Genomic DNA, 25,875 nt, shown 5'->3' with positions numbered 1-25,875 from the left:
AGTCCCCCAGTGACAACTCAGATTCTAAGGGAAGAGGGCAGGGTTGCGTGGTATAGTCAAGAGTTTCTCTCCCAGACCCTAAACTCTAAGTTTAAGACTCATATTTCTAGCTTCGCGTCACTGCCTGGATTTTCAGAGGCAGTTCAAGTCAACATTTCCCAAATCCTCCCCTCTGAACCCCCAACAACACTTTTTTTTTTTTTGTGGTACGCGGGCCCCTCACTGCTGTGGCCTCTCCTGTTGCGGAGCACAGGCTCCGGACGCGCAGGCTCAGCGGCCATGGCTCACGGGCCCAGCCGCTCCGCGGCATGTGGGATCTTCCCGGACCGGGGCACGAACCCATGTCCCCTGCATCGGCAGGTGGACTCTCAACCACTGCGCCACCAGGGAAGCCCCCCAACCACACTTTTATCTGTGTTTCTCCTTTTTGTCACCTAAGCTGGACATCTGAGTGTCATTATTGACTCTTACTTCTTCACTTTGTCCTCCTTTCATCATTTAACGACTCTGCAATGAGGTCGTGCTGGTGTAGGTATTGGGCTCTGCTCTGGGGGTACAGTGGTGAGCAGACATGCAGCCCCTGCCCTCATGGACTACAGTCAGGAGAGGAAGACAGAGATTAAAGAATCACAGAAAATGAGACTGTGATTACAAACTGAGAAGTGATATGGAGGAAAGGAATCAGAGTCAACAACAAAGTCCACTCTCTACTTCTAGACTTCTCTCACAACTTGCCTCTTCTTTCCCGTGCTTGGTACCTTCATCTCACTTGCATCACTGCCAACAGCCTCTTAACAAGTGTTCCTGATCCAGTAGTCCTTAACTGAGTTCAGGCAGACAGCTGTATGGTAGGCAGAGTTCCTCAGGTGATTCTAATGTGTATTCACAAACATAAACACCTGTAGTGAACCACATGACACAAGAATTTTCTTTATGTAATACAGATTTGCACATGCAGCTGTGTGCTGGTAAATGCGGAACACCGGGATCGCCAGGGTAGGGTCGGGTGGTGGAGGGGGAAGCCCAGATGTAATGTTTGCCAGTATCCATGGTATAAATATCCCCATCGTGGCAAAATTCATGCTGTCACTGTGATGTCAATCATCTTGCAACATTCCTGAAAACTTACCAGTTGGCTCTGGTGAACTGGCCTGAGCTGGCTTCAGCACACCACTATGAGCAAGTGTCCCTTCTCTACCGAGTTCTGGAAAGCCTTCAATAATTATGCCTCACACAAAGGAGAGGATCCAAATACTTCAGCACAGACTGGGGTGGTAGCAGTGGAGGTGGTGGGAAGCAGCCAGATTCTGGATATATTTTGAAGGTAGAGCCAAGATTTGTTGATGGATTGGATGTGAGGTGAGGTGGAGTCAAGTACGACTCCAGGGATTTTAGCTTGAGCAACTGGGAGAATGGAATTGTCATTTACTCAAGTGGGAAGAAACGGGTTTGGAGGAAGAAACTAGGCTGGTGTTGGACATATGAAGGTCAAGATGCCTATTAGATACCCCAGTGGTGATGGTCAGTTGGTAGTCGACTCTGTAACTCTGGAGTTCCGGGACAGGGTCTGGGTTGGAGATATAACATCTTACTGCGTTTCTGTCCCACTGCCCTTCTTCCTGTCCTTTGAACCAGTGAGTCTCATTGTTCCCTCTGCCTAGCGCCATCTTCCCAGAGATCTTTGAATGGCTGGCTCCATCCTCTCAGGTTATATACACCTATGACACCTCCACAGGGAGACCTAACATAGGCACACAGACACACACACCCTTCTGCCTTGATCCTGGTAAACACCTACAGTGTTTTATGTTCTTCAATGCATGTATCATTTCCTGAAATTAGCTTATTTTTTTAGTTTAATCTCTCTCTCTGTCCCCAGTAGAATAAGCTCCAGGGAGTCAGGGACAATGTCTGTCTCATTTTATGCTGTATCCTCAGTGCCTTCAACAGCGCCTGGCACCAAGTAGGTGCCCAGAGATTATTTATTGAATGAATGGAAGAAATGATAAGCCATTTCAAATGTCACTTTATTTTATGTGACCTTTCTTGGCTAGCCTAGAAAGTTCATTGTGTTCCCTCAGCGCTTCATATACATACAAGCACGTCCACATATATCCACGTCTTAGCCTGTCTGGGCTGCTATAACAAAATACCACAGGCTGGGTAGCTTATAAACAACAGAAATTTATTTCTCACAGTTCTGGAAGCTGGAAATCTGAGATCAGGGTTTCAGCATGGTTGGGTGAGGGCCCTCTTCCAGGTCACAGACTTCTCGTGTCCTCACAAAGGAGCTCTGTGGGGTCTCTTTCATAAGAGCATTAATCCCATTCATGAGGGTTCCATCGTCATGACCTAAGCGTCTCCCAAAGGCCCCACTTCCTAATACTATCACAGTGGGCATTAGGAATTCACTATACGAATTTTAGGGAGACACAGACATTCAGACTATAGCAACCCACAGCATCCACACACATATATAATCTATTATAGCACTTGATTGTATTGTTTGTTTCTTCACTTGTCTGTACCTTCAGTAGGCCGAGAACTGAAGGCATTTTCCTCACATCTGCTGAACCATACGCCCTGTGCTAAGCACTATAATAGACACTGGAGATGAAATGGTGACTGAGAGACCTAGTCCTGCTCTCAGGAGACGGACATTAAATAAAGAGCCACAGGAAGCAGGATAAACTCTCTGATGGGTGAGGCACTTTTCACAGGGGAGCACACAATAAAGGAACTAACCGAGTCCAGGTCAAGGGGAGGCCTCTGGAGGAGGTGACCTTGGAACCAGCAGTTGAAGGATGAAGAGTTAGTCCAGCAGCTATAGACCAGTGGGAAGGAGAGTGGCGTTCCAGGCGGAAGGTACCCTGAGTGCCAAAGGTGGTGTTGGCTGCATCTGAACCTTCAAGGAAGTGGAGAATTAAAAACTGCTTGTGGGTGATCATAGGAATTGTTATTTTAATAAAAGCAAAACAGGAACATGGAAATAAAAATTCAGACTGTAGGGATGGGAACCAGATGAAAATTGGTAAGGCCTCTGCTCCCAGTCTCCCCTGACCAGTCCTTTGGTTGGACTCAATGCCAGAGGTCATTGGCAATCTCCACCAGAGAAGTTTCAGTGGGCTGGTGAAGCTGAGGTGTTGAGGAACGTGGTGAGGAAGTGGTAATCTTTGAAGAAGTCTGGCTGTGAAGGGAAGGGAAAGGGCAAGCACTAGTTAGCAGGGCTGTGGGCTTGGGAAAGTGGGACTTTGTGCTTGTTGTTTCATGTGTTAAGATAGAAACGTGTTTAAATGCTGGGTGGACCTAGTAGAAAGGAGGCAAGGTTGAGGTTCAGGAGAAAGAATGAGAAGAGAATGTGGGCAGGGCTGGGATCCTGAGGAGGCGGCTCTGTGGTTGTAACTAGAACAGAAAGATGGCATATTTGCTGGGGAGTCTGGAGGTTTTAGTGGCAGAAAGTTGAGGGCGTTCCTCTGTGGCTGCTTTTATATCCTGACGGGCCACCCAAGTTCGTAGCCTGAGTGACTGAGTGAATCCCCCGCTCCAGGGCAGGCCTGGTGAAGTTCCATCTTCCCAGTGCCTCCTTGGCGGGAGCAGTGTGCACAGCGTTTGGTAAAAGTGCAGTTTCCGGGGAGTTTGGGAGCAGTTGGTTAGCCATCTGGAATTAAATAAATTTGGATCCCTATCTCAATTCGTACATTAAGTAAGATTTCACAGAGATCTAAGATTTTTTCATTAAAATGTTTAATTATGAAACATTTCAAACATACAGAAAATAATGTCAAAGAGACCCATAAATCCACTGCCAAGTTAAACAGATGTTAACATTTTGCCATATTTGCTTCAGGTCTGTTTTTTTTAATAGAAGGAATAAAATGCTAATGATATAGTAAAAGCTACCCTCTCATTTGTTCCCTCCCTCTCCTCTCCAGAAACAACCACAACCATCTCTGTGCTTGCCTTGTACTTTTATTAGTGCTACACATATCACAGGCAATATATATATTTTGTATTTTAAAATTATACATCGGTATAGTTTTGCTTTTTCACTAATCGATGTTTTTACCATTCTGTGGAGTGACATGGAGATCCAGTTCGATGATTTTTTTTAATAAATTTATTTATTTATTTTTGGCTGCGTTGGGTCTTCATTGCTGTGCGGGGGCTTTCTCTAGTTGTGGCGAGTGGGGGCTACTCTTCGTTGTGGTGCATGGGCTTCTCATTGCGGTGGCTTCTCTTGTTGTGGAGCGCCGGCTCTAGGCACGCTGGCTTCAGTAGTTGTGGCACGCGGGGTCAGTAGTTGTGGCTCACGGGCTCTAGAGCACAGGCTCAGTAGTTGTGGTGCACGGGCTTAGTTGCTCCGCGGCATGTGGGATCTTCCTGGACCAGTGCTTGAACCATGTCCCCTGCATTGGCAGGCGGATTCTTAACCACTGCGCCACCAGGGAAGCCCTAAGATGGGTTTTTCTATATCTGTAAAATATGCTGTTGAGATTTTTATAGGGATTGCATTGAATATGTATATCACTTAGTGTAGTATTGCCGTCTTAGCAATATTATGTTTTCCAGTCCATGAACATGGAATGTCTTTCCATTTATTTGTGTCTTCTATAATTTCTTTTAATAATGTTTTGTAGTTTTCAGTGTACAAGTCTTTCACCTCCTTGGATAAATGTACCCTAAGTATTTTTTTTGATGCTATTGTGAATGAAAATTTTTTTAAATTTCCTTTTTGAATTGTTCATTGCAAGTGTATAGAGATACAACTGATATTTGCATGTTGATTTTATATCCTGCATCTTTGCTGAATTCATTTATTAGCTCTAACAATTTTTTTGTTTGGGTTCCTTTGGATTTTCTTTTCTTTTCTTTTCTTTTTTTCAGGAGAAGGAAGGATTTAGTACTTGCAGCAATTACGAAGGACAGGGGGGATCTTTCCCAAAGCAGTGTCTCCCCGAACAGCAAAATTGGGGAATTTTTGAGCTAAGGGTACATGCATACTCATGAAGAGGCTTGAGTAGAGGAGATGAGCATAGAATTGGGGCGGAAGTGGACAGAGTCCAAGCTTTAGTGGGTTGAAGTCAGAAAGGTCAGTATCATCATTCTGTCCTCTATCTGGGTGGGGGCCTTAGTTCCTGCAGAACTCAAAGACTGTATCAGATTGTTATGTATATCTCTTGAGGAGGAGCTAAAACCGCACCCCAGATGGGACTCAAACCCGCAGTCTTCCAAGTGAAACCACACAGCTCGTCTCAGGACTTAATGAAGCTCAGGTTCTTTATGTTTCAGAGCAGAAGGAATTCAGCAAGAGGGAAAGTGATAGGTAAGAAGTAGATTTATTAATATCCTTTGCAAAGGGGTTGCAGGAAAATGAGGCACAAGAGGATGGTCATGTCCCAGGTCTCAGGCGAGTTCCTGGGATGAGCCATCAAGTGAGGGTCCTTGATTTTGTGCAGGAAAGAATTCAACAAGCAAGCTGTAGTAAAGTGAAAGGAGAGATTCACATTCCATAGGCAGAATGTGGTCCATCTCAGAAGGCGAGCATGGCTTCCTTTGGATTTTCTATGTGTAATGTCATGTCACCTCTGAAACAGAGATAAATTTACTTCTTCCTTTCCAATTTGGATGCCCTTTATTTCTTTTTCTTGCTTAATTGCTCTGGTTAGAACTTCTAGTAGTCTGTTAAGTAGAAGTGACATAAAGTAGGCATCCTTATCTTGTTCCTAATATTAGGGGAAAAGCTCTTATTCATTCATCATTGAGTGTGACATTAGTGGTGGGGTTTTCATGTATGGCCTTTATCACGTTGAGACATTCTCTTCTCTTCCTAGTTTATCAAGTGATTTTATCATGAAAGAATGTTGAATTTTGTTAAATGCTTTTTCTACATGAATTGAGATGATCATGTGGCTTTTTTCTGCATTCTATTATATTGATGTGATGTATTATGTTATATAGATTGATTATTTTATATGTTGAACCATCTTTGCATTCCTGGAATAAATCCCACATAAATCATGATGTATAATGCTTTCAGTGTGCTGCTGAATTTGTTTTCCTCATATTTTGTTGAGAAATTTTGCATCTGTATTCACAAGGGATATTGGTCTATAATTTTCTTGTCTTGTAATACCTTTGTCGGGCTTTGGTATCAGGGTAATGCTAGCCTCATAGAATGAGTTAGGTAGGCATTTTTTATATATTCCATATTTAATTCCTTAGTTACTTACATTTTCTCTATAGCTTATCTTTTTCTTTTGTTTAGAATGTCTTAAATGTACTTTTAATTAACAAAATTTTTTTTCAGAACAAACTTTTTATTGAAGTATAGTTGATTTACAATGTTATGTTAGTTTCAGGTATACAGCAAAGTGATTCAGTTATATATATTTTTTCAGATTCTTTTCCATTATAGGTTATTACAAGATATTGAATATAGTTCCCTATGCCATACAGTAGGTCCTTACTGTTTATTTTATATACAGTAGTGTGTTTCTGCTAATCCCAAACTTTGAATTGATCCCTCCCCACCCCCTTTCCCCTTTGGTAACCATAAGTTTATTTTCTATGTCTATGAGTCTGTTTCTGTTTTGTAAATAAGTTCATTTGTATCATATTTTAGATTCCACATATAAGTGATATATGATATTTGTCTTTCTCTTTCTGACTTACTTCACTTAGTATGATAATCTCTAGGTGCATACATGTTGCTGCAAATGGCATTATTTCATTGTTTTTATGGCTGAGTAGTATTCCATTGTGTATATATACCACATCTCTTTATCCATTCATCTGTCAATGGACATTTAGGTTGCTTCCATGTTTTGGCTATTGTAAATAGTGCTGCTGTGAACATTAGGGTGCATGTTTCTTTTTGAATTATAGTTTTATCCAGATATATGCCCAGGAGTGGGATTGCTGGATCATATGTAACTCTATTTTTAGTTTTTTAAGGAACCTCCATACTGTTTTCCATAGTGGCTGCACCAATTTACATTCCCACCAACAGTATAGGAGGATTCCCTTTTCACCACACCCTCTGCGGCATTTATTATTTGTAGACTTTTTAATGATGGCTATTCTGACTGGTGTGAGGTGATACCTCATTGTAGTTTTGATTTGCATTTCTCTGATAATTAGCAATGTTGAGCATCTTTTCATGTGCCTATTGGCCATCTGTATGTCTTTTCTGGAGAAATGTCTATTTAGATCTTCTGCCCATTTTTTGATTAGGTTGTTTGTTTTTTTGATATTGAGCTGTTTGTATATTTTGGAAATTAAGCCCTTGTTGGTCACATTGTTTGCAAATATTTTCTCCCATTCCATAGGTTGTCTTTTCATTTTGTTTATGGTTTTCTTTGCTGTGCAAAAGCTTTTAAGTTTAATTAGACCCCATTTGTTTATTTTTGCTTTTGTGTGTGTGTGTGTGGTACGCGGGCCTCTCACTGTTGTGGCCTCTCCCGTTGCGGAGCACAGGCTCCAGATGCGCAGGCTCAGCAGCCATGGCTCATGGGCCCAGCCGCTCCGCAGCATGTGGGATCTTCCCGGACCGGAGCACGAACCCGTGTCCCCTGCATCGGCAGGCGTCGGACTCTCAACCACTGCGCCACCAGGGAAGCCCTATTTTTGCTTTTATTTCCACTTCTCTAGGAGACGGAGCCAAAAAAATTTTCTGTGATTTATGTCAAAGAGTGTTCTGCCTATGTTTTCGTCTAGGAGTTTTATAGTATCTGTTTTGTTTGTTTGTTTTGGCTGAGTTGGGTCTTCGTTGCTGTGGGCTGGCTTTTCTCTAGTTGCGGCAAGCAGGCTTCTCATTGCAGTGGCTTCTCTTGTTGCGGAGCTCAGGCTCTAGGCATGCAGGCTTCAGTAGTTGTGGCATGTGGGCTCAGTAGTTGTGGCTCGTGGGCTCTAGAGCTCAGGCTCAGTAGTTGCGGCACACGGGCTTAGTTGCTCTGAGGCATGTGGGATCTTCCCGGACCAGGGATCGAACCCATGTCCCCTGCATTGACAGGCGGATTCTTAACCACTGTGCCACCAGGGAAGTCCCAGTATCTGGTCTTATATTTAGGTCTTTTATCCATTTTGAGTTTATTTTTTGTATATGGTGTTAGAGAATGTTCTAATTTAATTATTTCACATGTAGCTGTCCAGTTTTCCTAGTACCACTTGCTGAAGGGACTGTCTTTTCTCCATTGTATATTCTTGCCTCCTTTGTCATAGATTAATTGACCATAAGTGCATGGTTTATTTCTGGGCTTTCTATGCTGTTCCACTGATCTATGTGTCTGTTTTTGTGCCAGTGCCATACTGTTTTGATTACTGTAACTTTGTAGTATTGTCTCAAGTCAGGAAGAGTGATTCCTCTACCTCTGTTCTTCTTTCTCATGATTGTTTTGGCTATTTGGGGTCTTTTGTGTTTCCATACAAATTAAAAAATTTTTGTTCGGGCTTCCCTGGTGGCACAGTGGTTGAGAGTCCGCCTGCCGATGCAGGGGACACGGGTTCGTGCCCCAGTCTGGGAGGATCCCGCATGCCGCGGAGCGGCTGGGCCCGTGAGCCATGGCCGCTGAGCCTGTGCGTCCGGAGCCTGTGCTCCACAACGGAAGAGGCCACAGCAGTGAGAGGCCTGCGTACCGCAAAAAAAAAAAAAAAAAAAAAAATTTTTGTTCTAGTCCTGTGAAAAATGCCACTAGTATTTTAATAGGGAAAGCATTGAATCTGTAGATTACCTTGGGTAGTATGGTCATTTTAACAATATTCTTCCAACCCAAGAACACGGTATATCTTTCCATCTGTTTGTGTCAACTTCACTTTCTTTCATCAATGTCTAATAATTTTTGGAGTAAGTCTTTTGCCTCCTTAGGTAGGTTTATTCCTAGGTATTTTATTGTTTTTGATGCAGTGGTAAATGGGATTGTTTTCTTAATTTCTCTGCTATTTCATTGTTAGTGTATAGAAATGCAGCAGCTTTCTGTATATTAGTTTTGAATCCTTAATTCCAATATGATTAAAATTTTCAGTCTTTTTCTTTATAGTTTGTACTTTGGATCTTTTATTAAATACTTTTCTATTCACCTATATTTTTGAAGTTTTAGAAGATTTCTTATTATATTTTGGACTTTAATTCAATCAAAAATTTAATGTATAGTGTAAGCTTGGGACCTAAATATACCTAATTTCCATCAGGATAACCAGTTGTCCCAGCATCATTTATTGAGTAATCTGCATTTCCTCTCTGATTTGTAGCACCACCTCAGTCATTTATCAGGTTCCAATATATGTGTGCACTTTCTTATTGGCTTCTGTTTTGTTTTAAAAGTCTGTTACTAAGTTTTTTTATCTGATAATGTGCATTTTCCTTTGTTCTTCAAAACCATCTGGGCTATTATTGGATAAGTTCTGTGTAAAACTGTTTTGGGAATTTTAACTGGAAGTATGTTGAATTTTAGATTAATTTGGATTAATTTGGAGAGAATTGATATTTTATGATATTGAGTCTTCATATACTATGATCATGATGTTTACTTCTTTTTATTGTCTTGTACTTTAGTAAGATTTAAATTTTCTCTGTGAAGCTCTCGTACATCTTATGTGAGGTTAGTCCTAGATACCTTGTAGCTTTTGTTTATTTGTGTCTTGTGTGTATATGTACATGTTTCAAGCATACAGGCACCTTATAGTTTTTGATGCAGTTGTAAATGGCATCTTTTAAAAATTACATCTTATGACTGATTGTTGCTGGTGTATGGTCACATTAATTGATTTTATGTATTGATCTTGTATTCAGTAACTTTGCTGAACTCTCTCATGTCTAATAGTTTGCAGATTCCCATGGATTTTCTGTGTAAATAATCATGTCATCTGCAAATAGGGAGAATTTTGGTTTCTTCCTTTCTAATTCATATACATTTCATTTTCCTTATACTTACAGTGCAATAGAAATGGTGATGATGGCCATCTTTGACTTGTTCCTGACTTTAAAGGGAGTGCTCCTGAAGTTACACTAGTTTGTAAAAATATTTTATTTATTTAGCTGTGCCAGGTTTTTTTTTTTTTTTTTTTAGTTGTGGCACACAGGATCTTCGTTGTGGTGTGCAAAATCTTTAGTTACAGTGTGCGGGATCTTTTTTTTTTTTTTGGCTGTGTTGGGTCTTCACTGCAGTGCGTGGCCTTCTCATTGCGGTGGTTTCTCTTGTTGCGCAGCATCGGCTCTAGGCACACGGGCTTCAGTAGTTGTGGCGCGAGGGCTCAGTAGTTGTGGCTCATGGGCTCTAGAGTGCAGGCTCAGTAGTTGTGGCACATGGGCTTAGTTGCTACACGGGTTGTGGGATCTTCCCGGACCAGGGATCGAACCTGTGTACCCTGTATTGGCAGGCAGATTCTCAACCACTGCGCCACTAGGGAAGTCCCAGTGCGGGATCTTTAGTTGCGGCATGCAGGATCTTTTTTCATTTGCAGCATGCAGGATCTACTTCCCTGACCAGGGATCAAACTTGAGCCCCCTGCATTGGGAGTGCAGGGTCTTTATTTATTTATTATTTTTTTAAATTTATCTATTTTATTTACTTATTTTTGGCTGCGTTGGGTCTTCATTGCTGCGCACAGGCTTTCTCTAGTTGTGGTGAGTGGGGGCTACTCTTCCTTGCGGTGCACAGATTTCTCATTGTGGTGGCTTCTCTTGTTGTGGAGCATGGGCTTCAGGCTCACGGCCTCAGTAGTTGTGACTTGCAGGCTCTAGAGCGCAGGCTCAGTAGTTGTGGTGCACGGGCTTAGTTGCTCCGCAGCATGTGGGCTTTTCCCGGACCAGGGCTCAGACCCGTGTCCCCTGCATTGGCAGGTGGATTCTTAACCACCATGCCACCAGGGAAGCCCGCGCAGGGTATTTAACCAAGGTTTTTGTTTTGTTTTTTTAAAATAAATTTATTTATATACTTTTGGCTGCGTTGGGTCTTCATTGCTGCATGCGGGCTTTTCTCTAGTTGTGGCGAGCGGGGGCTACTCTTTTGTTGCGTGTACAGGCTTATCTTGTTGTGGAGCACAGGCTCTAGGCACGCGGGCTCAGTAGCTGTGGCTCGCGGGCTCTAGAGCACAGGCTCAGTAATTGTGGCCCACAGGCTCCAGAGCGCAGGCTCAGTAGTTACGGCGCATGGGCTTAGTTGCTCAGCGGCATGTAGGATCTTCCCGGACTAGGGCTCAGACCCATGTCCCCTGCATTGGCAGGCGGATTCTTAACCACTGCGCCACCAGGGAAGCCCGGGAGTGCAGGGTCTTAACCACTGGACCACCAGGGAAGTCCCTGAAGTTACACTATTAACATATTTTCCTGTAGGCTTTTTGTAGACACTCTTTATCAGGTGAATGAAGATCCATTCTATTCCTAATTTGCTGAATACTTTCATGATGCAAAGCTGTGGAATTTTAACACATGTTTTTCTGTATCTATTAAGAGGGTCCTGTGGTTTTTCATCTCTGTTTTTTGATATGGTAAATTAAAGTAATTCATTTTCTAAGGTTTTTTACCCTTGCACTTCTGGGATAATCCATCGTCATGAACTATTATTAGCACATTGCTATGTTCAGTCTCCTAAAACGTGATTTTTACAGGTATTTTCATGTGTGACTTGGTCTATAATTTTCTTTTCTTGTATTGTGCTTACCTTCTTTTGGTATCAGGTAATATTAGCTTCATAAGTGCCTTGAGAATCTTCCCTCTTTCGCTGTCCTCTGAAATAGTTTGCTAAGATAGGAATTCATCAGTTCTTTAAAGGTTTGGGAGAACTCTGTAAAACTGCCTCATCCCCACAATTCACCACAATATTGGTATATTGTGGGCATGGTTTTTACTACTGTTTTAATTTACTTAATGATAATAAAATTTTTTAGGTTTACTATGTCATGAAGCATTAATAAATTATAATTTCTTAGGCCATTATTTCATTCCTAAATTTTCAAATGTATTAGCGTAAAGTTAGTGTTTTATTTTTATTTAAAATCTGTTTTTGTAGATATACCCCCTTTTTAATTCCTATTATTGACTTTACCTTTTCTCTTTTTGTTGATCTGTCTTGCCAGAGATTTATCTATTAGTCCAAGAGCTACCTTTTGACCTTCTTTATCCTCTCTATTGTCTGATTACTATTTCATTAACATCTTCATTATTTTATCTTTTTTATTTCTTTCCTTCTTCTTCTTTTAAGTTTATTCTGTTCTCTTTCTAACTTGGATTTTTTTCACACTTAAAAAATTTTATATTTAATTTTTGAATAGGTATTAAATTTTCATAGCTCCAATGTAGAAATGCTTTACAAAGTATACAGAGAAAAGCCTCAACACACCTTTCCCCTCATCTGTCTCTTCCCATCCCCATAAAAAGGTAACCATTGTTAGCTTCTTTTTATACACTCAGAAATTTTTTTGCTCTTATTAAAACATTTTAAAAAATTGAAGTATAGTAGTTGATATTATATAAATTACAGGTGTACAATATGGTGATTCACAATTTTTAAAGGTTATACTCCATTTATAGTTACTATAAAATATTGGCTGTATTCCCTGTGTTATACAGTATATCCTTGTAGTTTATTTTATACATTATAGTTTGTACCTCTTAATCCTCTATCCCTATATTGCCCCCCTCTTCATCTCCCCACTGGTAACCACTAGTTTATTCTCTATATCTGTGATTTGACATTAAGTTATTTATTGCTTTTCTAATGTTAAACCAATTTTGCTTTCCTGAGATGAACCCAATTCAGTCATATGTATTACCTTTGACTATCCTTTTATATCTTGTTGGGCTCAGTTTGTGATGTTTTAAAGGATCTTGTATAGTGTATCTCCTAAGAGATATTGACCTGTCGTTTTTCCTTCTAGTACTGTCCTTATCATGCTTTAGTGACAAGGTTATGCTAGCCTCAGAAAATAAGTTGAAAAATGTTCACTTTTTCTATACTCTGAAGGATGTGTAAGATTGCAATTTTGGGGCTTCCCTGGTGGCGCAGTGGTTGAGAGTCCGCCTGCCGATGCAGGGGACACGGGTTTGTGCCCCAGTCCGGGAAGATCCCACATGCCGCAGAGCGGCTAGGCCCGTGAGCCATGGCCCATGGCCGCTGAGCCTGCGCGTCTGGAGCCTGTGCTCCGCAACGGGAGAGGCCACAACAGTGAGAGGCCCGCGTACTGCAAAAAAAAAAAAAAAAAAAGCAATTATGACTAGAGATTCTTATTTCCTGTTCCCTTTGTTTACACACAATACACAGTATATTAAACACACATTCTGCACCTTGTTTTTGTATATCTTGACAATAATTCTTAGACATCTTTCAATGGCAGTACATCTAGAACTTTATTCTTTGTTTTCATATTTGCATAATGTTCCATTGTGTGAATATTCTATCATTTTGTCACCATTACTGTACTGATTAAAATAGTTTCCCCCCTACTTTTTGTCATTACAAAAGATTATTCCATTATACATATGTATATGTGTAACTGTATCTTGAAAGTGTAATTGCTGGGTGCAGGTTTTATATATTTAATGATTGTCTTTTTAAAATTTTTTGTTATGGAAAATTTAAAACATAGAATCAGAGATAATTTTCCAGTGACCCACCTGTGTATCGTCTGGCTTGAGCCAATATGGCCAGTCTCATTTCATCTATCCCCTTGCCTACCTCCCTGCACTACACCTCCACTCCCAGATTATTTGGAAACAAATTACAGACATCATATCATTTCATCCGCAAATATTTCTGTATTAACCCTAAAAGACTAGAGCCCTTTTAAAAATATAACCACAATACCATATCACACTAAAAAATTAACCATAATTTCTTATCACCAAATATTCAATAATTTTGTTTCCCTGATTATCTTATATATCTCATAATTATATAGATTTTAATGGTGGTACCATTTAATTTGAGTCCTCAAATACAAGTCCTGGACCATGTAAGTTTCAATTTGTTGAGACTTGTATGGTCCAGTATATGTCAATTTCTGTGAATGATTCTTTGTCCTTGAAAAGAATGTGTCCTCTACTGTTAGGCACAGTGTTTTCTGTATGTCTTTCAGGTCATGATTGGTCAAATCTTTTGTATCCTTACTGCTGTTCAAATCTTTTGTATCCTTACTGCTTTGTCTCCCGCTATAATTATGGATTTGTGTGTTATTCCTTATTATTCTTTCAATTTATTCATCATTATTCTGTCAGTTGTTGCTTTTGTATCTTGGGGCTATGTATTAATTTATTCAACAAATGTTTATTAAGTGCTTCTATGTGCCAGGCACTTTTATAGTTGCTAGCGATATTTCAGAGAACACAACAGACAGAATTGCCTGCTCTAGTTGGGAGAGACAGACAATAAGGAAGATAAAGAATTACACACAATTTAAATTATCTTCCTCACAAATTGAACATTTTAACATTATGAATTGACCTTCTTTATCTTAGTAATTTTTTTACTTAAAGTCTCTTGTGTGATAATAATATAGCTGTAACAGCTTTCATTGAGTTATGTTTACTTATTTTTTCATCCTTTTGCTTTTATCTTTTCTATATTCTTATGTTTTAAATGTGTCTCTAAACAGCATATACTTGTATTTTTAACCATTTTTAACCATTTATATATGTGTGTGTGTATATATTTGGACTTATGTCTAACGTTTTATTTTATGCTTTCTTCTGTTCCACTTTCTTTTTCTCCCCTTTCTTGCTTTTGGTTTGTTTTATTTTGTCTTAATTATGCCACTTTTTCTCTCATCTCAGTGGGAAGTTATGCTCTTTATTTTTTTAAATAACGTCCTTATTGAGATATAATTCACATACCACACAATTCAGTGTGCAATTCAGTGGTTTTTCGTATATTCAGAGTTGTACAACTATCACCACAATCAATTTTAGAACACTGTCATCACCATAAAAGAAATCCACTACCCTTTAGCAGTTACTTTCCATTCCACCTCTCCTCCAAACCCCATCCTCCCCTCTAGACAACCTCTAATCTTTCACTCTATAGATTTGCTTATTCTGGGCATTTCATATAGATGGAATTATGCAACGTGTGACCTTTTGTATCTGGCTTCTTTCATTTACCGTGTTTTCAAGGGCCATCTGTGCATAGCATGTACTAGTACTTCATTACATTTTATTGCCAAATAATATTCCACATTCTATTTATCCATTCATCAGTTGATGAATACTTGGGTTGTTTGCTCTTTTTGGCTATTATGAACAATGCTGCTTTTAACATATGTGAACAAGTTTTTGCGTGGACATATGTTCTCATTTCTTTTGGTACATACCAAGGAGTAGAATTGTTGGATCATATGGTAATTCTATGTTTAACCTTTCGAGAAACTGCCAGACTGTTTGCAAAGCAGTAGCATCATTTTATAATCCCACAAGTGGTGTATGAGGGTTTCAGTTTCTCCACATCCCCATCAACACTTGTTTTTCATCTTTTTGCCTATAGCCTTCCTAATAAGTATGAAACGGCATCTCGTTGTGGTTTTGATTTGCATTTCCCTGATGGTTAACGATGTGGAGCATCTTTTCATGGGCTTACTAGCAATTTGTCTATCTTCTTTGGAGAAATATCTATTCAGATCTTTTGCCCATTTAAAAATTGCAGTGTCGTTTTATTATTGAGTTGTAAAATTTCTTTATATATTCTGGGTACAAGTCCCTTCTCAGATATGTGATTTGCAAATATTTTCTCCCATTCTGTGGGTTCCCAGTTCACATTCTTGATGGTGTCCTTTGCAACACAAAGGCCTTTAATTTTGATGGATTCCAATTTATCTATTTTGTTGTTGTTGTTGTTACTTGTGCTTTTGATGTTGTATCCAACAAACGATTGCCAGGAAGACTTACACCTATGTTTCTTTCTAAGAGCTTTATAGTTTTACATGTAGGTCTTTGATCCAGTTGGATTTAATTTTTTGTATATGGTAGGAAGTAGGAGTCCAACTTCATTCTTTTGCTTGTAGATATACAGTTGACCTAGCATCAACTGTTGAAAAGACAATTCCCACTGAATCTTCTGGGTAACATTGTTGAAAATCAAATGATGATAACAGTGAAAATTAATTTCTGGACTCTCAATTCTGTTTTCTTGGTCTATATATTTATACTTATGTCAGTACCACAATGTCTTGATTATTGTAGCTTTGTAGCAAGTTTTGAAATCCATAAGTACAATTCGAAATCCAATCCTGTTCTTTTTTTTCAAGATTGTTTTGGCTATGTGGAGTTCCTCAAATTTTCGTATGAATTTTAGGAACAGTTTGTTTATTTCTGCAAAGAACATGTCTGAAATTTTGATGGAGATTGCATTGAATCTGAAGATCAATTGGGGGAGTATTGTCATCTTAACAGTATTAAGTCTTGTAATCTGTGAACTTGGATGTCCTTCTGTTTGTCTTTAATTTCGTTCAGCAATGTTTTGTAGTTTTGGAAGTTTTTTTGTTTTGTTTTGTTTTTTTCCTGGGATATAGTGGGTGTTAAAGAACTGGGTTTTTTTTGTTTTTTTGTTTTGGCTGCATTGGGTCTTCGTTGTGGTGCACGGGCTTCTCATTGTGGTGGCTTCTCTTGTTGCAGAGCATGGGCTCTAGACACGTGGGCTTCAGTAGTTGCAGCACACAGGCTCAGTAGTTGCAGCACAGGGGCTCTAGGGCGTGTGGGCTTCAGTAGTTGTGGCACACAGGCTTAGTTGCTCTGGGGCATGTGGGAATCTTCCCCAGCCAGGGATGGAACACATGTCCCCTGCATTGGCAGGCAGATTCTTAATCACTGCGCCACCAGGGAAGTCATATTGTTTTTATATTATTATTTTTTAAAAAATTTTAAAAATTGAAGTATAGTTGATTTAGGGAGTTCCCTGGCGGTCCAGTGGTTGACTCTGTGCTTCCAGTGCAGGGGGCACGGGTTTGATCCCTGGTCGGGGAACTAAGCTCCTGCAAGCCACATGGCAGAAAAAAAAAAAGTGTGAAGTATAGTTGATTTAGTATTCTGTAGTTTTCAGAATAATAGTTCTACACTTATTTTGCTACATTTATTCCCAATTACCTAATTCTTTTTGATGCTATTGCAAATGTAATTATTAATTTTATTTTTGGATTGTTCATTGCAGGTGTATAGAAATACGGTTGATTCCTATATCCTGTAACCTACTGAACTCATTTATTTGTAATGTTTTTTTTTTTTTCTAGTAGATTCCTTAGGATTTTCTATATGCAAGAACAGGTCATCTTGTAAATAAAGATAGTTTTAGTTTTTCTAATCTAGATGCCTTTTATTTCATTTTCTTGCTTAATTGCCCTAGTCAGAACCCCCAGTATGATGTTGAATAGAAGTGGCATGAGCAGACATCCTTCTCTTGTTCCTGATCTCAGGAGGAAACCATTCAGTTTTTTTACCATTAAGTATAGTGTTAGCTGTGGATTTTTCATAGATGCCTTTTTTTTTTTTTAATAAATGGCTACTTTTTTTTTTTTTTTTTTGGCTGCATTGGGTCTTCATTGCTGTGCGCGGGCTTTCTCTAGTTGCAGCGATCAGGGGCTACTCTTTGTTGAGGTGTGCGGGCTTATTGCGGTGGCTTCTCTTGTTGCGGAGCACAGGCTCTAGGCGCACGGGCTTCAGTAGTTGCAGCACACGGGCTCAGTCGTTGGCAGCATGCGGGCCCTAGAGCGCACAGGCTTCAGTAGTTGTGGCTCGTGGGCTCTAGAGCGCAGGCTCAGGAGTTGTGGCGCATGGACTTAGCTGCTCCGCGGCATGTGGGATCTTCCCGGACCAGGGATTAAACCCGTGTCCCCTGCTTTGGCAGGCGGATTCTTAACCACTGTGCCACCAGGGAAGTCCTATAGATGCCTTTTATCAGATCGATGAAGTTCCCCTTTTCCTTGTTTGTTGAATGTTCTGATCATGAAGAGATATTGAATTTTGTCAAATGCTTTTTCTGTATCCATTGAGATAATCATGTGGTTTTGGTCCTTTATTCTATTGATAGGATGTATTAATTAAATTAATTGATTTTAAAAATATTAACCCAACCCTGTACTCCTGGAATAAATCCCACTTGGCCATGGTGTGTAATCCTTTTTATATGTTGTGGAATTCATTTAACTAGTTGAGGATTTGGGGGTTTATAATCATGAGAGATTTTGGCCTGTGGTTTCCTTTTTTGTGATATCTTTATCTAGATTTGGTGTCAGGGTAATACTTGTCTCATAGAATGAGTTGGGAAGTATTCTCTCCTCTTCTATTTTTTGAAGAGTTTGAGACCGATTGGTATTTTTATTTTTTAAATGTTTGATAGAATTCATCAGTAGACCCACCTGACCCAAGCTTTTCTATGTAGCTAGTGTTTTAATTACTGACTTAATCTCTTTACTTGTTACTGGTCTATTCAGATTGTCTGTTTCTTCTTGAGTCAGTTTTGGTAGTTTGTGTCTTTCTAGAAATTTGTCCATTTCATCTGAGTTATCTGATTTGTTGGCATATAGGTCATCATCGTATTCCTTTACAATCCTTTTTATATCTGTAAGGGTTGGTAGTAATGTTCCTTCTTTCATTCTCAACTGTACTAATTTGAGTCTTCTCTTTTTTTCTTGGTCAGTCTAGTTAAAGTTTTGTCACTTTTATTTATCTTTTCAAAAATCAACTTTTAGTTTATTTTCTCTATTGCTTTTCTGTTCTCTATTTCATTCATTTCTGTTCTAATCCATATTATTTCCTTCCCCCTGCTTGCTTTGGGTTTAGTTTGCTTTTCTTTTTCAGGTTATGGGTTTGATATCTTTCTTCTTCTTTGTATTTTACAGGTAATAATTTTCTTCTAAGCACTGCTTTAGCTGCATTCCGCAAGTTTTGATATATTGTGTCTTGTGTTTTCACTCATCTTAGTATTTTCTAATTTTCTTGTGATTTCTTCTTTGAGCCATTGGCTACTTAGGAGTATATTGTTTAATTTCCACATATTTATGAATTCCCCCAAATTCCTTTATATTATTGATTTCTAATATCATTCCATTGTGGTCAGAGAACATACTTTGCCCCTCCTTTCCTTTTTTGATTTATTTCATTGAAGTATACTGGATTTACAATGTTGTGTTAATTTCTGCTGTGATTCAGTTATATATACATTCTTTTTCATAATTCTTTTCCATTGTGGTTTATCGCAGGATATTGAATATAGTTTCCTATACAGTAGGACCTTGTTGTTTATCCAGTCTATATATAATAGTTTGCATCTGCCAATCCCAAACTCCCAGTCCTTCTCTCCTCCACCTCCCCTCCCCCTTGGCAATCACAAGTCTGTTCTTTATGTCTGTGAGTCTATTTCTGTTTCGTAGATAAGTTCATTTGTATAATATTTTAGATTCATATGTGGTATCAATGTATTTGTCTTTCTCTTTCTGACTTACCTCACTTAATATGGTCATCTCTAGGTCCATCCATGTTGCTGCAAATGGCATTATTTCATCCTTTTTTACAGCTGAGTAGTATTCCATTGTACATGTGTACCACATCATCTTTATCCATTCATCCATCCTATTCATCTGTTGATTTGTTTCCATGTCTTGGCTATTGTAAACAGTGCTGCTGTTAACATAGGGGTGCGTGTATCTTTTTGAATTATAGGAGAACACTTTGTATGATTTAAGTTCTTAGCTCCTTGAACATATTTATAATGACTACTTTAAAATGTTTATCTATTATAAAGCAGAAACTAACACACCATTGTAAAGGAATTATACTCCAATAAAGATGTTAAAAAAATGTTTCTCTGTGAAATCTAACATCTGTGCCCTCTCACAGGCATTTTCTGTTGCCTGCTTTTTTCCTGTGTATGCGTCACACTGAACTGTTTCTTTGCATATCTCATAATTTTTTGTTGAAAGCTGGACATTTTGGGTATTATATTGAAGCAAGTCTGAATACTGATTCTTGCCCTCCACCACAAGACTTGTTTTGGTTGTTTGCTTGTTTCTTTAGTGACTTGGCTGGGCTATTTTAATGAAGTCTACTTCTCCTACAATATGAAGCCTCTGATGTCACTTCTCTGAGGGCACAGCCTTGGACATGCACACAGTCACATGAGATGACAGTGGTTTCAGCAGGGCTCACTTTGACTGTCTCTTTTGCTGATGTGTTACCCTGTCTGCCTCTGCTGGTATCATACCCAGCTGTTCTTACCCACTAATTGCCAGCTGATTGCTCTGTAGTTTGTTACATGTGGGGCATAAGTTGGTCCCTAGTCTGATCCAATTGAATTAGGGCCCCTTTACAGGGGTTGGGTTTGTTTTTTGTTTTTTTCTGCGGTACGCGGGCCTCTCACTGTTGTGGCCTCTCCCGTTGCGGGGCACAGGCTCCGGACGCGCAGGCTCAGCGGCCATGGCTCACGGGCCCAGCCGCTCCGCGGCATGTGGGATCTTCCCAGACCGGGGCACGAACCCGTGTCCCCTGCATCGGCAGGCGGACTCTCAACCACTGCGCCCCCAGGGAAGCCCCCAGGGGTTGTTTTTGATGCTACCAGCTTCTTTAGTGCTTACCATCAAATTTTTCATTTTTTTGAATGTGCCCTTAGGCTTAAACTTCCCCATACCCCGTTTCACATGAAGTCAGTTCCTTTGGAAAGAGCTTGGGAGCTCTCTGTTCTTATGGATTGCCTCTCCCCTGGGCAGAATCTCTAAGCCCCTGCTCCGGAGCTGGTATCAGGGACAGTGATCCAGTTCTGTCAGAGTGACACTCCTGGGCAGGGGTAATAGCCTCTGGTCTTCTCAATTTGCATCTCTGTTGTGAAACCTCTGCCCTTTTAGTGATCTGTGGTGGGATCAAGGCCCAATATTCTTGTCCTGCTGCACCTGAGGTAGAGCCTCTGTCCTATGAGTGGGGCTCGGTGGAGGAAGGGAGTCCTCAATCGCTTGACCACATTCAGCAGGAATTTATTCTCTGCAACTCAGACCAAGAGAGGACTGAGAAATATTGGTGGCCTGCCCCTCTGGTGAAATACCATATCCCTTGGCTGGATACTGAGGGGATAGGAAGCCCCGTTTTTTGGACCACACTCACCTGGAGTGGAGCATCTGTCTAAGTGAGCTGTGAAGTGGTGGTTGGGGGAAGAGAGGGAGGGAGCAGGTCATGGCCCAAGTACTACACACTTTCACTGTCCAAGATGTAGCAGATTTTCTTGAATAGATGTTTTTTAATTTGTTGTATGTCCTTAGGAAAATTTCCAGAGATTTTAAATGTGAGTTTTAAAAAAATGTTCACCGGTAATGGAATTTCACTAAGCAGTGGGTCTGCAGAGCTCCTCCTGCTGCTATTCAGAAGTGGGGCCTCCCTTCTGCTTTTAATAGTTACTTTAGAAATTACAGTGGTCTATGCTAAATTTATCAAAGGCTAACATTAATTGATATCTTTGTTCTCTTTCTGAATAATACAGGGACCTTAGAACTGTTTGAATTTTTTTTAAATCATACACAATATATAGATTTCAAATACATATGAAAATATATATCAAATATGTAAAAGTAGGTACATACGGTATTTATATAAAGCAATAACGTGAAACAAATCAGCTGGTTACCTACAGTTAAGCTGCCCAAGTTCAGTTCCTATTTTTTACCACTTAGCAGCTGGTCAGCCTGGATAAGTCCCTCAGCCACCTCAAACCTAAGTTTCTTGAGCCACAGAGTTGAGATACTAATACCTCCCTTACTGGGTTTCTGTGATAATTAAATGAGCTAATGCATGTAAAGTGCCATATGCACAATGTATGCACAGTGCCTGACAAACTATAAGTGCTTAATAGAAGACAGCTGCTCTAAGAACTAATGGTAATTGTTGGTGGTAATCACTATTTACTCACCCTCTCTGTCCTGGCAGTTCCTCTGTGACGAGGGCGCTGGTATTTCTGGGGACTACATTGATCGAGTGGATGAGCCCTTGTCCTGCTCTTACGTGCTGACCATTCGGACTCCTCGGCTCTGCCCTCACCCTCTCCTCCGGCCCCCGCCCAGTGCTGCTCCCCAGGCCATTCTCTGTCACCCTGCCCTGCAGCCTGAGGAGTACCTGGCCTACATTCAGAGGCAAGCTGGTGAGTAATTAAAATGAGGAAGGAGAGACATGGGGAGGGACATGCAGAAGATAAAGTACTGAAGAGCTGAGAGGAATGTGCCCCTGTCCTGCCTACACACTGTCTTTCAGTAGACTCAAAGCAGTACAGAGACAAAGCCATAGAGGGTCAGCAAGACCTGGACCCTCAAATATGGAGTGAAACCAAGCCTGGGGTGATGCCCCAAAAGAAAGCAGGTAGGCCCTTGTGTCACCTGTTCCATGAAACATGTCTCCCATTTCTTCCCTTCTCCAGTGTTATTGTCCTGTACACCCAAGGGTGTCTTGTCCTTAACAGTCCTGACTGTTGGGGTGGGTGAAAAAGTACTACGGGCCCTAACCCCTCAGTAATAGAGGAGAACGAACCCCATGCTATTTGCTCCCTTCTGTTTCTCCCCTCCTTTCAGGCTCTCCCTTGTTCTCTGTATTCCAGGCGCAAGCCTAGCCAAGGATGACGGTAAGGAATCAGATTTCTGGAAGATGCTTCACGAGCCAGAGGAACAGGCGCCAGAAAGGGGGGAGGCACAGGCTGAGGTGAGAGCCAGCTTCCTAGCCGTTTCTCTGATGAGGCTGAACCTGGGCTTTGGGCTGGAGGACCACTCAAGCTGAGGTCATTATGATGAGATGACCTCCATTTACCTAGGGTTGCAAGGATTTACCCAGAGTGATTGCTTTAAGAGTATGGTTGGCATGCCTAAGCCTGCGTACTTGACTCTGCCCTTTTCTTCTCATCAGGAGCAGGAACCAAACCTAGAGGCGACGGATCCAGCGCCAGGCTCCCACGATGGTGAGTGAACCCTCCACGTCTCCTTTACCACTTGAATGTATTTTCAGGTTCTGCAGGGGGCAGTTGGGGGGTAGGGATAGAGCTAAAACACTGGGAGGGAGGTTGGGCAGCCAGGCCAGCAGCAGATTCCTTTTTATAGGAGTGCGTGAAAGAGCAGGGTACTCAGCAGCTTGTTAGCATCCTTCTCTCTCTCACCTGTGAGGCCCCCTTAGGCCACATGAGCGCTCTCTGGAGGGGTATGTTGGGCCCTATCTCTCAGACTGGACAGGTAGTTCCTGCAGGCAGGGACCGTGTCCTTCCTTGGCCTCCTCAATTCCTCTACTTAGGAAGTAAAAACAGAATTAATTTCAGACACAATGGGTCCATTCCTATTCTTTCATCACAGATTTTCAGAACAACGTGCAGGTCAAAGTGATTCGGAGTCCCGCAGACTTGATTCGATTGATAGAGGAGCTGAAGGGTGGAACAAGAAAGGTATGGGCCCTGCTCCAGGGAGGGGTGGAACCTGCCTCCCTGCTGGGAGCATTCGGAAAACCACCCCTGACCTGGGCCTGACCTGGGCCCCAAAGAGCTGCCTCAGCTTCCTTGACTCCTCCTGAGTCCCTCGCTACCACATCCCTGTTTGTCTGCCCCCCATGTGTCTACAGAAACCCCAGCCATCTACCATCTCCCTCTTTCTCCCAATCCCCACCCAGGGGAAGCCAAACGCAGGCCAAGAGCAGCCTGGAGACAGTGCTGCAGAAGTCTCTCCCAGGGGACCGGAGGTGAAGGAAAAGCGTGATCCAGAACATCAGAACGAGCTGGAAGAAGAGGAGGACGATGAGGATGAAGAAGATGATGAGGATGAAAGGCAGTTGCTGGGAGAATTTGAGAAGGAACTGGAAGGGATACTGCTCCCGTCAGACCGAGACCGGCTCCGTGCGGAGGTGAAGGCGGGCATGGAGCGCGAGCTGGAGAACATCATCCAGGAGGTGAGCTCCACTCTTCCACCGGCTGCTTCCGCAGCTGCCAGCACCTGTGGGCAGGACAGGCCCAGGGACCGGAGGAGAACAGGGGCAGCACCTCGCCTGCCTGGGACATATGACCTGGCGCCCTGAACCGCTAGCTGCTTACTTAATTAAAAGGGGGGATGGTGGGGAAGGGGGACAGAGAGAAGGATGAGACTCAGATACTACTCCTCCGTGGAGCATGGACTGCCCCTCACACTGCAGACCCTTGACTCTCCACCCCCACCTTGGGCCTCCCAGACAGAGAAAGAGCTGGACCCAGACGGGCTGAAGAAGGAGGCGGAGCGTGATCGGGCTATGCTGGCCCTGACATCCACTCTCAACAAACTCATCAAAAGACTGGAGGAAAAACAGAGTCCAGAGCTGATGAAGAAGCACCGGAAAAGGAAGGTTGTCCCCCAGAAGCGTCCCCCATCCCCCCAACCAGCAGGTGAGAACTATCAGACAGGAAGGAACAGCCAGGTCCGCCATCTTTATCCCTTCTGAGAATGCTCACTCTCTCTCTTTCTGGGATACTGTTCTCACGCTTGCCTTCTTCCCAACACCTCTATTCCTTTGCCTGGTTACCTCCTAGTCGTCCTTTTGGGAAGCAGCTTTCAGAGGCCACAGGGCCTCTGGCTTGCTTGCGTGACTGTTTTCTGGCCTGCTCCTGTACATCCAGTGCCTAGCACTTTGGCCGGCACCTTGTGGGTGATCGGTAGATATTCACCGAATGACAGGAGCCTGTGTGCCGAAGACCGCACGTCTGTGACAAGTGCTGCCTGTCGATGGCTAGCGCTGCGCAGGGAGCGGCCCCAGCCAGCAGGGGTGTCAGTGGGGCAGCCCAGCTGCTCATAAGCCAGCTGCCTGGACAGACTCGAAGTTCCCTTCCTCTTGTGCCCCTTGTGTCCCTTCCACGGGGCCTATGGACATTCCAGATGGAATGTCCTAGTTTCAAACCTTGCATCCCACTATCTCGATTATAAACACTGAAATGTCTTTTGAGTCCTGACATTGTGGGGTGCCAAACCAGTTTTCCAACCTGCTTCTTAAAACAAACTTCTTTGCAGGCCCAGGTGGCCTGATTTTTGCTTCAGAAAACAGTCGTTTTCCTGTAGGTGATGGGCAGAATTATCGGGTCAGGAGGGAAGAAAGGAGACTGCGGTTGGTGGAGGGAGCTTTATGGGCTGCAGCAGGGTGGGGTGACGGGCACTAATTTATTCTGGGCACTGGCTCACATACATGTTCGAGATGGAATAACTGCCGAAACCAACTGATGGCTTAGGGAGAGGCGACCACCACAGCCCCTCACCCTGGAGTCACGGCTCTGCTTTGTGTCTCCCTGTGTGTCTCCCCCTCTAAGAGGAGGATCCTGAGCACAGAGTCCGGGTCCGGGTCACCAAGCTCCGTCACGGAGGCCCCAATCAGGATCTGACTGTCCTCGAGATGAAACGGGAAAACCCACAACTGAAACAAATCGAGGGGCTGGTGAAAGAGCTGCTGGAGAGGGAGGGACTCACAGCCGAAGGTGGGCCCTGGAGGGCGGGCTGGATTCAGAGCTGTTGGAAGGGCTTGCTGCCGAAGTGGAGGGGTTGGGAACCTCGGCCGGGGGTCCGGGGGCAGAGGACCTGCGCTGAAGCTCCCACCCCTCCTCTCTATTCACCGGCCGTCCCGGTCCTTTCCAGGCAAAATTGAGATCAAGATTGTCCGACCGGGGACTGAAGGGACTGAGGAGGATGCACGCTGGCTGACTGATGAGGACACGAAAAACCTCAAGGAGATTTTCTTCAATATCTTGGTGAGAGGCGCCCCACCCGCGAGTCCTGGACCTCCAGCCTTCCCTCTCCCGCAACCAGCTGAGGTGTTGAGGGTGTGGTTGAGAATCCTCCAGGCACCTCCCAGCCTCTACGCTGGCTCAGCCTGTTTCCTCATCCGTAAGACGAGGCTATTGGTTCTGGGCATCGGGCCCTCAGCCAGAGCCCCACGAGCAG

The 25,875-nt window shown here is 42.3% G+C and overlaps 1 protein-coding gene across 5 annotated transcripts in view; it reads left to right on the top strand.

Annotated features, from left to right (window-relative positions):
* Positions 1–25,875, top strand: part of OS9 (OS9 endoplasmic reticulum lectin) — a 29,276-nt gene that overhangs the window by 2,522 nt on the left and 879 nt on the right. The window contains exons 6-14 of one of the 5 annotated variants that reach the window (XM_081249229.1): positions 21,884–22,094; positions 22,208–22,309; positions 22,545–22,645; positions 22,847–22,898; positions 23,284–23,372; positions 23,594–23,869; positions 24,146–24,335; positions 25,248–25,412; positions 25,570–25,682. In XM_081249229.1, coding sequence (XP_081105355.1) covers positions 21,884–22,094; positions 22,208–22,309; positions 22,545–22,645; positions 22,847–22,898; positions 23,284–23,372; positions 23,594–23,869; positions 24,146–24,335; positions 25,248–25,412; positions 25,570–25,682 — 1,299 coding nt within the window. Of the gene's footprint in view, positions 1–21,883; positions 22,095–22,204; positions 22,310–22,544; positions 22,646–22,846; positions 22,899–23,283; positions 23,373–23,593; positions 23,870–24,145; positions 24,336–25,247; positions 25,413–25,569; positions 25,683–25,875 lie in introns of all 5 variants that reach the window. The other 4 variants (XM_081249228.1, XM_081249230.1, XM_081249232.1 and 1 more) reach the window with 4 other exon arrangements.

The sequence above is a fragment of the Mesoplodon bidens genome (genome assembly GCF_964165515.1).
Source record: "Mesoplodon bidens genome assembly, chromosome: 11".
Taxonomy (NCBI): Eukaryota; Metazoa; Chordata; class Mammalia; order Artiodactyla; family Ziphiidae; genus Mesoplodon; species Mesoplodon bidens.
This window is presented reverse-complemented; position numbering and strand designations above follow the sequence as displayed.